This window comes from Symsagittifera roscoffensis, chromosome 8, assembly GCF_963678635.1.
Source record: "Symsagittifera roscoffensis chromosome 8, txSymRosc1.1, whole genome shotgun sequence".
Taxonomy (NCBI): domain Eukaryota; kingdom Metazoa; phylum Xenacoelomorpha; order Acoela; family Convolutidae; genus Symsagittifera; species Symsagittifera roscoffensis.
The window spans coordinates 4508185-4522334 of NC_087069.1; the positions used below are offsets into that span (position 1 = coordinate 4508185).

The window sequence follows — 14150 nt, forward strand, 5'->3', positions numbered from 1 at the left end:
TTTCATACTTGGAACTGCATGACAAACGATTTTTTTTTCATGTAAATTTTCGTGTTTATATTTGTGTTTTTCCCTGAAAAACAAAACTGCAAGTTTTGTGAATGAAAAAATCAACGGGTGAAACAACATAAAAATTGCACAATAAACTACTTGTTGATAGATGCGAAGTAGGATTAAAAAATTTAATTTCACACAAAATTTTTTGAAAAAGTGCAATTTCTCGTATGTGACTGCGAGGCTTCTTTTTCGAAAAATTCGTGGCTTAGTTTTTCGCGACAACTGTAAGCTATGATTTTTTGTATCATACTGAGAAATAGATTTTTTCATCCTTCTAGACGCTGGAATGAAAATGAAAATTTGAAAAAACAAGAAAATGAAAACTCAAACATGAAAAATATACATGCAGGAAACAGCTTTTGGAAAATGTTTTTCCTCAATAACAAAACTGGTTTAGCGACCAAAATGCGAACTTCAAAACAGTTTCAATATTTTGGAGTTTTCTTTTTTCTTATTCTTACACTTATAATAAAAAAGGAATCGTACGACAAACATTTTTTTGCCCAAAAAAAATTAAAATTTGATGACCAATATGCTCTTTTTCAATTATAATCTAAGATAAGCCCATTTATATTTCATATAGAAGTCCTTATAGAAAAGTTTAAAAAAAAACATTCAAGTAGGAAAGTGGTCATCATACAGCTTTCATAATTGGGAACTGTATGATAATCATTTTTATCATTGAAACCCAAGCACTGAATGCTATGATAAACTTTTTTTTGTGTGAAGGTCAACCCAGATATTTACTTTTGAGGTGTCAAAAAGCAATTGGTACATTTGTTCTTTGCGAAACTGTAGACACATTTAATGTGCCAGTAAAATTTTCCCTACACGTAATTTATGCGCAAAAATCCATGAAAAATCTATAATTGGAATCAATTAAATTTTGGAACTTGTTGATAGGCTCGTCTCTAGATTCCAGTGATCTTCACACACCAAACAGTGCGCTTATCTAGTGCAGAGTTTGGCCTCAAAATGTTAAAGTTTTCAGAATGGTTTCCTGGCTGAGTTTTTTTATTGATCGTAGACAGTTTTTTTGTTCTCACTCAAGAAAAGATACATACAAACAACATCAGACTACCAGCATGATTCACTTCAAACTCTCAATTTTACTGGATGACACATTCATTCAGACAAATCCAGGGCTGGGCCCGACACATGACATTGTGTTTGAAAAACCGGAACTCGATTGAGTTGGGCGGGTAGATTTTATCGACTGGGAATGAGGCGACGGCCCCGGGAATTTCCGGGAAAACCAATGGGTGGTCGGAGTTGAGTTCGAATCCATCATAGACGAAGGGTGCTTCTCCGAAGCCCACATGTGTAACGACATCCACACATCTGGAAGCATCGTGCACAGCCTGTAATGAGTCATAGTTGACCATTAATGGCTCATTCTTCAAACTCATTTTTATTAGGAGATAACTATGGCCTAATTTTGTTAACGAATCCCTTCACTCTCGAACAATTTAGGTAATCATTTTGCATTGGCTTTAGCTTCAGCTATTCAAAATAGGATAAAAATGGCTCATTAATAGAACAAAAATTGCTAGAACAACCTTTTTCTTTGCAACTGTTTCTGCTTTTGAACCAAACTTGTAAGTAAATTTATCGAAACCTCAACCGAAAAATTTTTGCTCACATATTGCATTTTTGGTCGGTTTTTATTCAAAAAGTTGTCTATAGTAAACAAAATTCAAATGATTAGCGGTAAATTCATTCCCAATGCTTATCGTACATTTTCAAGCTCTGGAAAATGCTAACTATACGGTTTTATAGAATGAGCAAAATGAGTAAAAAGAGCAACATAAGCATTTTTTTTACATGCTATAAATAATTATAATAGCACTTTTCTCCACATAACCAGTTTCCACGTAAATAACAAGCTTTTTGTAATTTTTTCATCACAAAATTTGTATGAAAAAGCAAAAGCAGTTTTTTTATACTATGAAATTATACGAGAAGTTCTTTTTAAAAAAAACTGTTGAAAATTTTTTTTATCCAAAAAGGCACTAACCAAATTTTATCTATTATGAAAAAACCAAGAGTGTAAGTGGCAATAACCAAGCATATAAACTGCATTTCATGATACTAGCCATTTAGGTTAATTTTCACATAACTTTTATACCAAAAACGACACTTTTTGGCGTTTGGCTAGAAAGTTTTTAGTTCAAAAATTTCTGTGGCATTTTTCCAAACATTAAGGCTTATCTCAGCAAATGAAATCAGAATAAATTAATTGTGTTCATAGAAAAAAAACACATGCTTGTTCAATTCTTGGGAATTTTGGGTTAAAAACTCAAACTGGACGTCGTTTTAGACACAAAACATCAAACTTTGATGGCAATGTTTTTTTTTCGTAAGTGTTTCATCTTAGCAGAAAAGCATTTTTTCAAAAAAAAAATACAGCGAAACCCAAAAAATTCGTGAAGTTTGGATTTTTTCGATGTCATTGTTTGGCAATTTTCATGAAATTGTATGATAAGCATTGTTTGGTTGAAAAAAGTTTTTGACACCAAACTTGCTCTCTTGTAATCAAAGCTGTCGCCAATTTTTATTGTTTAAGTTTTATTCCAATTTCAGTTAAATTTAAATAAAAGTTTTGGTTCGAAAAAAAACTTGTTTATCACGCATTTAATCCTTGCTTTTGTTTGAAAAGCATTTTTACATAGATTCCACATATAAAACTGCATGATAGTCATCTTTTTGAATGAAGCTGACCCAAGGTTGATTCGAAAACTTAGTTTATTCGATGATAATAAACTTTCTACAAAAAATTTCGAATTGTTTCTAAAAATCAACCCTATCGTCGAGATCACAATATATTAGCACGGGAAATTATCGGATTGTTTCAAAGAAAATTTTTGATTTAGGGTTGGTGATCATTCATAATCCTGTGAAAAAATGATCAAACAAGCTCGATTAGAATCAATTATAGCTAATTATAATCAGTTTAAAATAGTTTGTGTTGTTTAATACATTACTTATTACCTTCACTAATTCTATACCTACTCATAATCATAATCTTTCCTTTCTTAGAACCCTAACTTAGCACCATGAGCCCATGAATTCTACACCACAAACTCCCCTCGGCATACGCACTCATACACACACACACACACACACACACACACAATTGCCACGCAAACTTCCACAACGCTAGATCCTATTTTATCCCCACCCCCTTGTCCCCAATTTTTCCCTTCCAAACTTGAAGTAGAGAGGGTTTACGCCTAGGTGATATATAAATGTTGGAAAAATTAGAATAGGGAAAGCGAGCAAAATGATTTGGTTCAAATAAAAATCAGTTAAATTAGGAGAAAACATGTTTACTAAATCCGATACTAATTTAGGATAACTTACGCTCGATTTCTTTCGCGCTATTCAAGCTTGAGCGGAGATCTCATCTGTCATAAAAATCGAAATCAATCCATTTCGGTTAAAGCACGGAACTTGTCGTAGAGGTAAAGTGACTAGAAGCCCAATATTAATGATTTTTTTTGTTTAAAAATCTCGTTTTTTTTTTAATGAGAAAACTTCACATATCATTTTTTCTAGAGCAAACAATGCTCCATAGAACTTAAAAAGCACCTTTGTTGTTGTTCTCAAGGAAAATAACGGTATACTTGTGCTCAGGTGTTTTTTTTTTCTGCAGACAGTTTTCGTCTTTTCACTTGCGGTTTTTGACCATTTTTATTATATCATTCAAAATGCTTTGTTGTCTTGAGCTTTAATTTAAACAGATATTACACCTGTAATCATTTTTCTTATAATTATACGGGTTCAAAGATAGTCATTTTGGCCACTTAAGGACGATTAACGCGCGATATATTTCGCGCTATTGACGCGGAAGCCGAAATGTACTCGAATTTATTTTTCATTCCAATTTGCGTAAAAGAAGCTTATTTGCCACTAGGAGCAAAATTTATCGCTTTGTATTTCATATGGCCGTAGGGGAAGATTCGCACAATCGTTTAATTTTTTTGCATTTAATTTTTTCAAGTTATTACTGCTCCATAGACTTTAAAAGGCAGTCGGAGCATTCAAGACTTTGCCCTGATACGCGCAGTCTTGTTTACTTTTTTTGCTTGGTTTGGTTATAAACGGCTGTTAGCTTTCGTGAGCGGCAGTGATTTTTAATGATTGAAAAATTGAGCAGCTGCGATTTTTAAATCGTTGCTGAAATTTTTTCCTTTTTAGGAAAATTAAATCCTCATGTTTACCCGAAGATAGTTGAGTTGTTTTCCAGTCTCAGTATAGTCTGTAAGTTTCTGGCAGTAGTATTCAGGGCCCATTTTGAAGCCCTCATAACCGAACATCGAATACACAAATGTTTGATCACCGCAGCAATCTTCGTCTGGAGTCGGATAGTCTCGATCCCATCGAGCTAAGCAAAAACAGAGAAGGATAGGCGGTTGTTGTTCAAGTAACACAAAAAGTTCTGACCACAAGAATACAAAAAATACATGTCTTCAAATCAGTGTCGTTTCCGTGCGTGGTGTCCTACTATCCAAACGCGTAGAAAGTAAGTAAAATAGGAAAAATTTACAGCTTTGTCTCCAAAAAACGAGTAAAAAACCAAAGTTTTTAAAATGTATTGCCAAAATTTTGCAAATATTCCTTTAGAACAGCTTTTTTGCACAGGAAAGTTGAAAAACTATTTTCTTTTTTTAAAAATCAAAATTGGATAAACCAATAGCATAGTAAAATTTGACTTTTTTAATAATAAATGTTACTTGATCCGTTGACTTACTCGAAATTAGTTTAAAACTCAGAAGTTTTAATGTAGTTTTTCTCAAAATTGGGACAATTTATAAGGAATGTCGTTTAATTCACAGTTGAATTTTCATTTTGATAGGTCACTTAACTCATTCCAATGATTTTTTCTGATAACTGATTTTGTATGGATATCAAAAATTTCTCCCCGATGACAATGGTCGGAACAATAAAAACTGGGCGATGAAAATACCATTTCTGAAAAACAATCAAATTTATGTGGTTTAGTTTTTTTGTTATGACCATTGAAAATGGGAAGGATTTTGTAATCGGGTAATACTAATTTTTCTTTTTCCTTTTTTAAAAATTTTTTTTCTTCTTTTTTTCTTTTTGTTCTCGATGGCCCTTTCCTTCGTGATTCGAACCAACCGAAGTAATTTCTAATTTTTTCTCCAAAGACGAGAAAAACCGGTTTAAGTTTTTGATTCTAGTCTAAACTTGAGCGAATAGTTTTAGCGAGCAGGCTAACAAAAGTTTATTTTTTTACTCTATTAATTAAAATTGTTCTTTGTTTTGTTATGCGTCACTTGGAAACTATAAAATTCAAAAATTGGATAAGTTTTCGCGAAAAAAAAAATGTTTTTGAATTTTTCTTTGATATTTTTTGCTTAGTTTTTTTTCTACAGTTTTTGACTATTTTACTATGATTTCCGAATTTTTTTTTAAAATCCAGTGTTTTCCTTCAGACTTTTTTATCACACCACGGAGAAACAAAACGACACTTATTCGAAAAAAAAATTTTTTCTTCCATTTTTAATTATGGTCGGAACTTTCTGTGCTACTTAAACAGTAACTGCCTATCCTGTTTTCTTTTCTTTCTTTTTGTTTTCCATGCAAAATCAGGTACCATAAATAATCAATGAATTGGGTATAAAAGCCTTTCAGTCGTGATTGGAACAACATAAAAAACCCAACGTTTTTTTCTTACGTTGAGAAAAACTGTTTTGAAATTTTTTTCCGTCCTAATTCGAGCAAATAAAGCAAGCGAGCAGGCTTACAAAAGCTTTTTTCAAAAGTATAGCCTCTGATAGCTTAAATAAAAACGTTAACACTTAGTTTACTCAAGTAACGCAGTTATTTTGAGTAGTTTAGTGGAACCTGATCTAAACTATATTTTATGATTGGATAAATTAGATATTTTACCACTGTAAAGTATTTAATATTAACCAATCATGATCCATCTAACTAACAACCCGCTTAATTGTAAGTGCTGAAATTACTTGTAATTTCAGCACCAGAGAGATTTGAATTTAACTTAGAAATTAGTTGTCTCTCCGAGAGAACTTCAGCAGCCTCAACAAACCAGTATACCCTAGATCTAGTGAGCTTAGAAGAGACTAGTTAAACACCCTGAGACTAGAAAGTATAAGAGTAAGATTAGGATCGATATTAGACTAAGAAGTTGCACGAATCTATCCGGCCGAAAATAAGATAGCGTGACGAGCAGACGGTGTACCCTATCCGAAATTACTCTATGAGTTAACCACATCGGTCATAACTCATCTGGTGCAACCATAAGTCTCGAATAAGACCTTAATAGCTTAGAACTAACCAAAAATAGATTAGAATTTAGACAAAACATTTTCAAAATGTTATACGATAAAAATTTAATCGAATAGTCTCTACGACTCAATAGATCAGAACCGATATTCCGAACAATAATAGAACTACTTGGAATTGGAAGAAGACCTCGAACAAGAGACGACATACGACAAAGTAGAAGCTTACCAAATAGTTTTATGATCGTACGGCAAAAGCCAACACAAACTTTTATATTTAGAATCTTATTAGCAATGAATTTAGATTTTCATCTGCAAACATAAAATTTTGAAGTCAATCTTCATGATCATTTCAGGCGCTAAACAAAATTATTAATGTACAATAACGATTGATAAAAAGATCTCAGATCGTTTTCTTAATTTCTGCAGTCTTATATAAAACATATTTGAAAAATATTTATTGAAAATGAAAATAAAAATTAATAGCTTGACAATAAATTGTTAGTTATCATAAAATCATCTGTTGTCCCAGCTTCATCACCTAAACATAACAGCAATCATAAACTCACTTATATCATTAAAATACTAAATTTTTTCTTAAATAAATTTAAACCATTTTAAACTTAAATTCACTTAATTTTAAAATCAGATCATCAAGGCTTATCCTTGGATCTCAATTAATTTTCTATTTCACTAAATTTAAAACCTGATCATCAAGGCCTATCCTTGGATCAAAAAGAACAATTTTGTTCTCCCCCACTCACTTAGCAAGTGTCTAACGACCTCAAACGTCGATTCACTACCCAATCTTTCCAAAAGACCCAAGACTAATAGAAATTTTTAAATAAAACTAACCATTCAAATTAGGATAAACAGTGAAAAACTTCGGTTATTCATCCTTCACTTGAACCCTCCTCTTACCAGATCCAGGATAGATCTTAGACTTAGTAAGTTTAAAATAGTATCTAACGAACTACTTGCGTTCTAATTATACCTGAACCTTGTGGATCGATTTACTATTCTCCAACCTCTGAACACAATCACTACCCCTAAGTTAGATTAAGTAAGTTAACACCTTAGCTTAGACTAGCCACGAGAAAGTAAAAAATTATTCTTCGGAATCGATATACTTTTCTCTCCAACCCTAAATAAAAAGACCCAGGTTAAGCTAACCAAAAAATCGTAAGGACTAACAGTCTAAGAAAATAGAAATACCTAACAACTTTTTGCATCCCTCATCCTAAACCTTATGTCATTCAAAAGTCTAGGAAATAAACAAACAATCGTTTTACACAACTGTGAGATAGATAACAAAAAATACGATCTTGTCATCACACCTCATACACAAACAGTTGGATACATTAGAACAAAACGACAAACAAAAAAAAGAAAAATTATAAACAAACAAAGACAAATCAAACGAAAAAGATTTTCAAAAAATAGAAACGCATTTTCAGAATCAGAAGCCAGCAATTTAGATGAACTCTACAAAATAAAAAAATCAATTGATAAAAATTGTCCCATTCACGATCAATTATATTTTTCCGATTCAGAAACAACTCCAAATTCATCAAAAAGAGGAAAAAGAAGAATAAAAAAGCAATACAAACACAAACCAGTACACTTGTATAATTGGAATCAACCAATTAGACACATCGATAGCTATATATTAACAGTCATCAAACGAAAAAATGAGCCACACTCAAAGTGACGATAGTCCAGATGACGAAGAGATTTACCACTTCCTCATAGATGCACCCGATAATAGAGGGCAGCATGATTTTTGCAAGAAATTACTCGTAAATGTGTTTGAACCCGGAATCAGTCCATGCAAAGCAGAATTCCCAGATGTAAAAATCAAAAGACAAATTATTGAACATTATTTGAAAGACATATGTAACTTAACACAACAATATGGAATCTACACCATCACAATGAGCAAACTCTATATTCACTAATGAAGTTTTTGCAATAATATATACCTATATCTCTAATTAGAAAAAACAGAATTTCAATTTCCTTACAACATTATTTTCTTACAACTTACAAAAAATTTGTAAGGAAATTACAAAAAATTTTGGCATGGTTTATAATAGATTGTTTCACAAATAATTTAGACTTAATTTCACAAGCAAGAAGAAATTTCAGACCTCAAAATTCAAATGTTGACACTGCCATTACAGAAAAATCAGACTACGTTTGGGACCCTGAATGGTCTCATCCTACATTTATAAATATCCCACAATCCATCTCAAGTCAAGCAATAGGTACAATATCTTATCACAGAGATTACGTAAAAGTAATACCACTAACCATTGATGCAACACCATTAAACTACAATACATTTTTACCTGACACACGAAATAACAGTTTAAATTTGACCGTCATACACAATGAAAACCTTAATGGAACTAGAAATCTTACACAACAAGATATTCAAACACCATCACACTTCATAAATGAAGAAATTGTCCAAACAACAACAACTACACAACAAAGTATTTCACCAATACACCCAAATTTAACAACACCAAGAAATACAAATACTTCACTGGCACAAGTAACCTTACAATCAACCGTTAAACCTTCGGTTGCTCCAAAATATTCACATATGGATTATCAAACATATAGACCCATGACAGTACCATCAAAAACACAAAAATCATTCACAAGAAACACCTTCGCAGAACATAATTATAATTATGCTCACAAACAAAGAACAAATCAACCCCCACGAAAAAATAATAATCATGTATGTTCTCACTATTGGGATAACCCAATGACAACAACCAACTCAGTAAATTTTCGAACTAATTCACATCCTCCTCAGGATCATAGTGAAAATTACCCATTCTTTCAACAAAATAAAAATAAAAGCAAGCACCTCATCATACGGATTATTTATCATCTGATGATGATTATTTACAACCAGACATTTTTGCACCATATACCCAAGAATATCGCACACAAGGATCGCGACGACCTCATACATATAATAGAATTTTTTCTCCAAACCCAACAGATACACGAAATCAACAACCAATACATATGCCAAATCCAACTAATACACAATCTTTTCAACCGATTCAACCACAAAATCCAATGATCACACACTCGTATCAACTAACTCAAATGCAAAATGAAATACCACTCCCATATTACCTTCAACAACACGAAATAACAAAAAATCAACTTTCAAATTTTTCACAAATGCCAAATGCCGCAGAATCACTACCTTAGATGGCGCAGCCCAAAAATGGTTTTCAGTATTGCCAATAGAAATAAAATCAAATTGGAAAAGATTTACACAAGAATTTTCAAAAATGTTTGACTCCGAAAGAAATAAACAACACCAAAGAGTTTTATGTAATAAAATTCGCAGATTACCAAATGAAACCATCAAACAATTAGCAGTACGTATCGAAACACTAGTTAAAAAGCATATTCACTTAATACACATGACTATAAAAACACAAAAATGACAGAAATTTTAATGATGACCTTAACACCTCAATTAAAGAAAATATGTAAAAAAAAAGAGAGCATCTCATCCTTCCTCAATTCGAGAGCCAGATTTAGATTTTCGAAAACTAGTAGACAAACTAGAGCAAGCGGAAATCACAATGAAACTTGAAGAAACAGAAAATCTATAACTACAATATGTTAATCGAATTGAAACAAACACTACACATATAAAGAACATACAGGAATCAGATACAGACCTAGTTGAAAAAATCACTGAAATACTAAATATTTATGAAAAACATCCAAATTTTAAAGGCAAACCATCTTTCAAAAAATGGTGTAATTATTGCCGACGATACGGACACAGTATTTCCGAATGTAGACAAAAACAACAAGATAATCAGAATAAACCTCAAAAGCATAAAGAACCAAATAAATCGTTCTATCAATATATGAAAAAAGATCAAAATCTACCAAACAAAAATATATATAGAAACAAAAGTTCAGGAAAATCACTTCCGAACAACACCAATTACACAAGGAATCAATCACCATATAACTCAAGTTATAGAGGAAGATCACCAGAACGAAGAAATACACAAAATTCATCACAAAATAATTACAATCGATCAAATAGTAGAAATAACCATTCGAGATCAAATTCCAATGCAACACAATTTGTTTCTAGATCCAGTTCCCAATCAAACCCAAGAAATCAACACTATTCCAATAATCAATCACGAAACTCATCATACAACAGAAATAGAAACTATTCACATAATCAAAATAGAAGTTATTCGAACAATCGAAATCAGAATTACCCAAACAATCGATCAAGAAATAACTCGTATAATAGATCAAACTATCACAGATCAAATGACAATTATCAAAACAGATCACGGAACAATTCACAAAATCGAAATTCAAGTTATAATAATCAATATAGTAATTATTCCCAGTCACCACATAGGAATTATAACCATTTTAATAATTCTAAATACCGATATAGAGGTAGTACACCAAAACACCAAATACAAATTAATCAAGTACAGTCAAATGAAGAAACAACATCAGACCCCCCAGGTATTGATAACACAGGAAGTAACGAACTACAACTAAATCAAATAAACTGTGGATCATCAGATACAGAAAGTGATACAGAAAATACTATCTCCGTTAATATGATAACAGTCGAAAATGACTATGAACCTATCATATATGAACAACCTTTTACATCACATATATATGAAAACCAATTGGAACTCCTTCACAATTATTACATTGAACCCATCGATACTACACAAACTACACAAGAAGTAAACGAAATTAACACAGTAATTAAACCCGAAGAAAAAGACAAAACAAAATGTTTAAACACAAATCATATTTATCAAACTATCTAAAAAGAACAACCCAGAGAAAAAATTTGGACAATACCATTTCTCTTAGAAAGTCCAAGAAACAAAGAATTTCAACCACCAGATCTTGAAATTGATTTTTTAATTGATTCAGGAGCAGAATCAAACATAATTAATATTCCCACATGGAACGAAATCAAAACAGTAAACTAGCAACAGCACAAGGATCAACATTTAAAAAATTATGGAAAAAACCAATTATTCCTTCTCCCCACAAGAACAATGGAGCAAAATAAAATTCTAAACAAACCATTTAAACAGATGTTTCATATTACTGATATTAAACACAATATCATTGGCATTTATATCAAAATATATACCAACAATCAACATCTTAAATACTAAAATACTGATCAAAGATAAGTACACAAAAACAAAAAATACAGCTCTAACAATTTTTCAAAGATTAAATAAACAACCACCATTCTTCTCAAAATATTATCCAATTTATAACCAATAACGGAAACACCTGAAACCACTATCAGGAAATATATATAATTTTTCAATAAAACAAGTTCACCAGTATGATAAAAATTAAAATAAACAACAACTTTTTATGTCAGAGTTTGAATTTAAACCTATTCACATGTTTTTTAAAATCACGATTTCATTTATAAAATATTTGAAAAACACGAATTCCGACATCATTTCGTTACACGTGTATAACAATACACCGTATCAAGTAACATTACCCTTAGGACTTTTAGGATATTGCGAAACAAACGCTACAATCTCACCCATACATGAAGTAGCCTACCGCGTAATAAATATACTCCAATTACTAGATATTTGCCAATCCACAATTCTTAACGAAGAATTATCCATAAATAACATAATAAGCAATGAAAAGAGAAACACAGATTATTTCACAAAAACACCTTTTTTTAAACCAACATTCAATATAACAAATTACACAAAAGAACAACAACAATTTTTTAACAATGTTTAATTTTGAACACTCACAAATTACACAAATCGAATTTGACAAACTAGCAAAATAACTGTTAAAATATTCAACAGTTTACGCAACATCAAAATTTGATGTTGGGAAAATCAGTTCAACACTACATCTCCCGTTAAAACCTGACGCAGTTTTCAAAAAACAAAGAGCTATTAAAGTACCAATTCATTTACATGACAAAGTTAATAGATTACTTGATATTTTAGAACAATTTAAAATAATCTCACCAGTAAATAAAGAAGAACAACCAAAAGGTAACACATTTATTAACCCTGTTATCATTCTAGCAAAAGGAGAATCATTAAAAATAGTTTTAGACGCTAGATACCTCAATTCACTAAAAGACAAATCGAAATGCAATTGGCCTATTGAACCAATACAAGTTATTTAAAAAAAAAACGGAAAATACTTTACAACCGCAGATATGAATAGTGCATACAATCAAATGCCACTAGACGAACAATCACGACGATTAACGCAATTCGTTATTGGAAATCAACAATACGAATTCAATAGATTATTCTATGGAATTTCCACAGGACCAGCAGCTTTTTCAGCTTTTATGAGTAAAATTTTTAGACCACTTATACTCAAAAAGCATGCAATCACATACTTAGATGATGTTTTTATGCAATCACAGACAAAAGAGGAAATGTTTACAGTTTTAGAACACTTTCATAAAATACTTCAGAATGAAAATCTGAAGGCCGCCCCCGATAAATCACACTTCTTTTTAACACGAGTTAAATTTTTAGGACATAATATAGAAAGAAACACAATCACTCCATTAAAATCACGCTTTGATGCTATTCAAAAACTTCAACCACCGACAAACAAAAAGAAAATCCAAGAATTCCTTGGAATGATAAATTTCTTAAACAAGTACGTTTATAAAATGCAATTATATTTAAGACCGTTCTATAATATCCTCAGACAACAAAATAATTTTGAATGGACAACTGACATCAAACACGATTTGAAGAAATTAAAAAAACTTTTTACTGAACAAATTTCAAACACAATCCCAGATCCAAATCAACCATTCTATGCAATGTGCGATGCTTCAAATTTTAGCATCGGCGCAGCATTACTACAATCACATAGTGGTACAAATAAAATGAACCTTATATCAGCAAATTCCCGATTATTCACACAAGCAGAGCTACGACTCTCAACTCTAATGAGAGAATGTACAGCTATAATTTATACACTCACAGAATATGAATTTCTGATACTTGGATCAAAACATCCAACAGTTCTATTCACAGATCATAAACCAATCATTTTTCTCTTTACACAAAAGACAAATCCCAATCACCGAGTTTATAGATTTCAATTAATTCTTGCACTATCAGATACATTAAGTCGAAATACACCACCTGAATTACTTACACGAAAAACTACAGTTGAAATACCAAAGAATATAAAATTTTACCTTGCAAAAGACAAAACATCACCCCGACTAGAATGCAAATATGCAGTAAAAACTGACATTGACCAATCACAAATAAATATCCTACAACATTTTCCATTTTACTTAGAGAGCCAAAATAATCACTACGAAGTTGATCTACGAGGAACATCAACTTTCAAACCAATTCCATACTCACAATGGATAAAAAATAACACCCAACAAAAAAGGATAATAAACCACTCGCATAAAAAAGATTTTTTTCCGTTAATCGAAAAAGAAAATTTAACTGATAAAATAAATTTGTCAGGACCACAACCAAATGATTCAAAATACACAATAAATCAAGTTTTTGACCTCCATGCCCCTTTTGACACAATTCCCCTATCTAAATTAGAAATTGAAAATATTTTTCTCCCTCCAACAGATAAAATTACACTTGAACTCTTGAAACAATATCAAAATCTTGACCCAGTAATTAGGCAACTAAAATCATGGCACAAATACAAAACTAAGCCCGTAAAAGCAGATACCACAATTTTAGGAAATAAAACACTCCTCCG

General features: G+C 31.5%; 1 protein-coding gene across 1 annotated transcript in view; it reads right to left on the reverse strand.

Moving 5' to 3' along the window:
• Nucleotides 1-951: 951 nt before the first annotated feature.
• LOC134853197 (uncharacterized) overlaps nt 952-14150 on the reverse strand; it is a 32388-nt gene continuing 19189 nt past the window's right edge. The window contains exons 4-5 of the mRNA XM_063869155.1: nt 4281-4444; nt 952-1418 (exon numbers count right to left, since the gene is read on the reverse strand). Coding sequence (XP_063725225.1) covers nt 1167-1418; nt 4281-4444 — 416 coding nt within the window. The 3' untranslated portion in view covers nt 952-1166. The remainder of the gene's footprint in view (nt 1419-4280; nt 4445-14150) is intronic.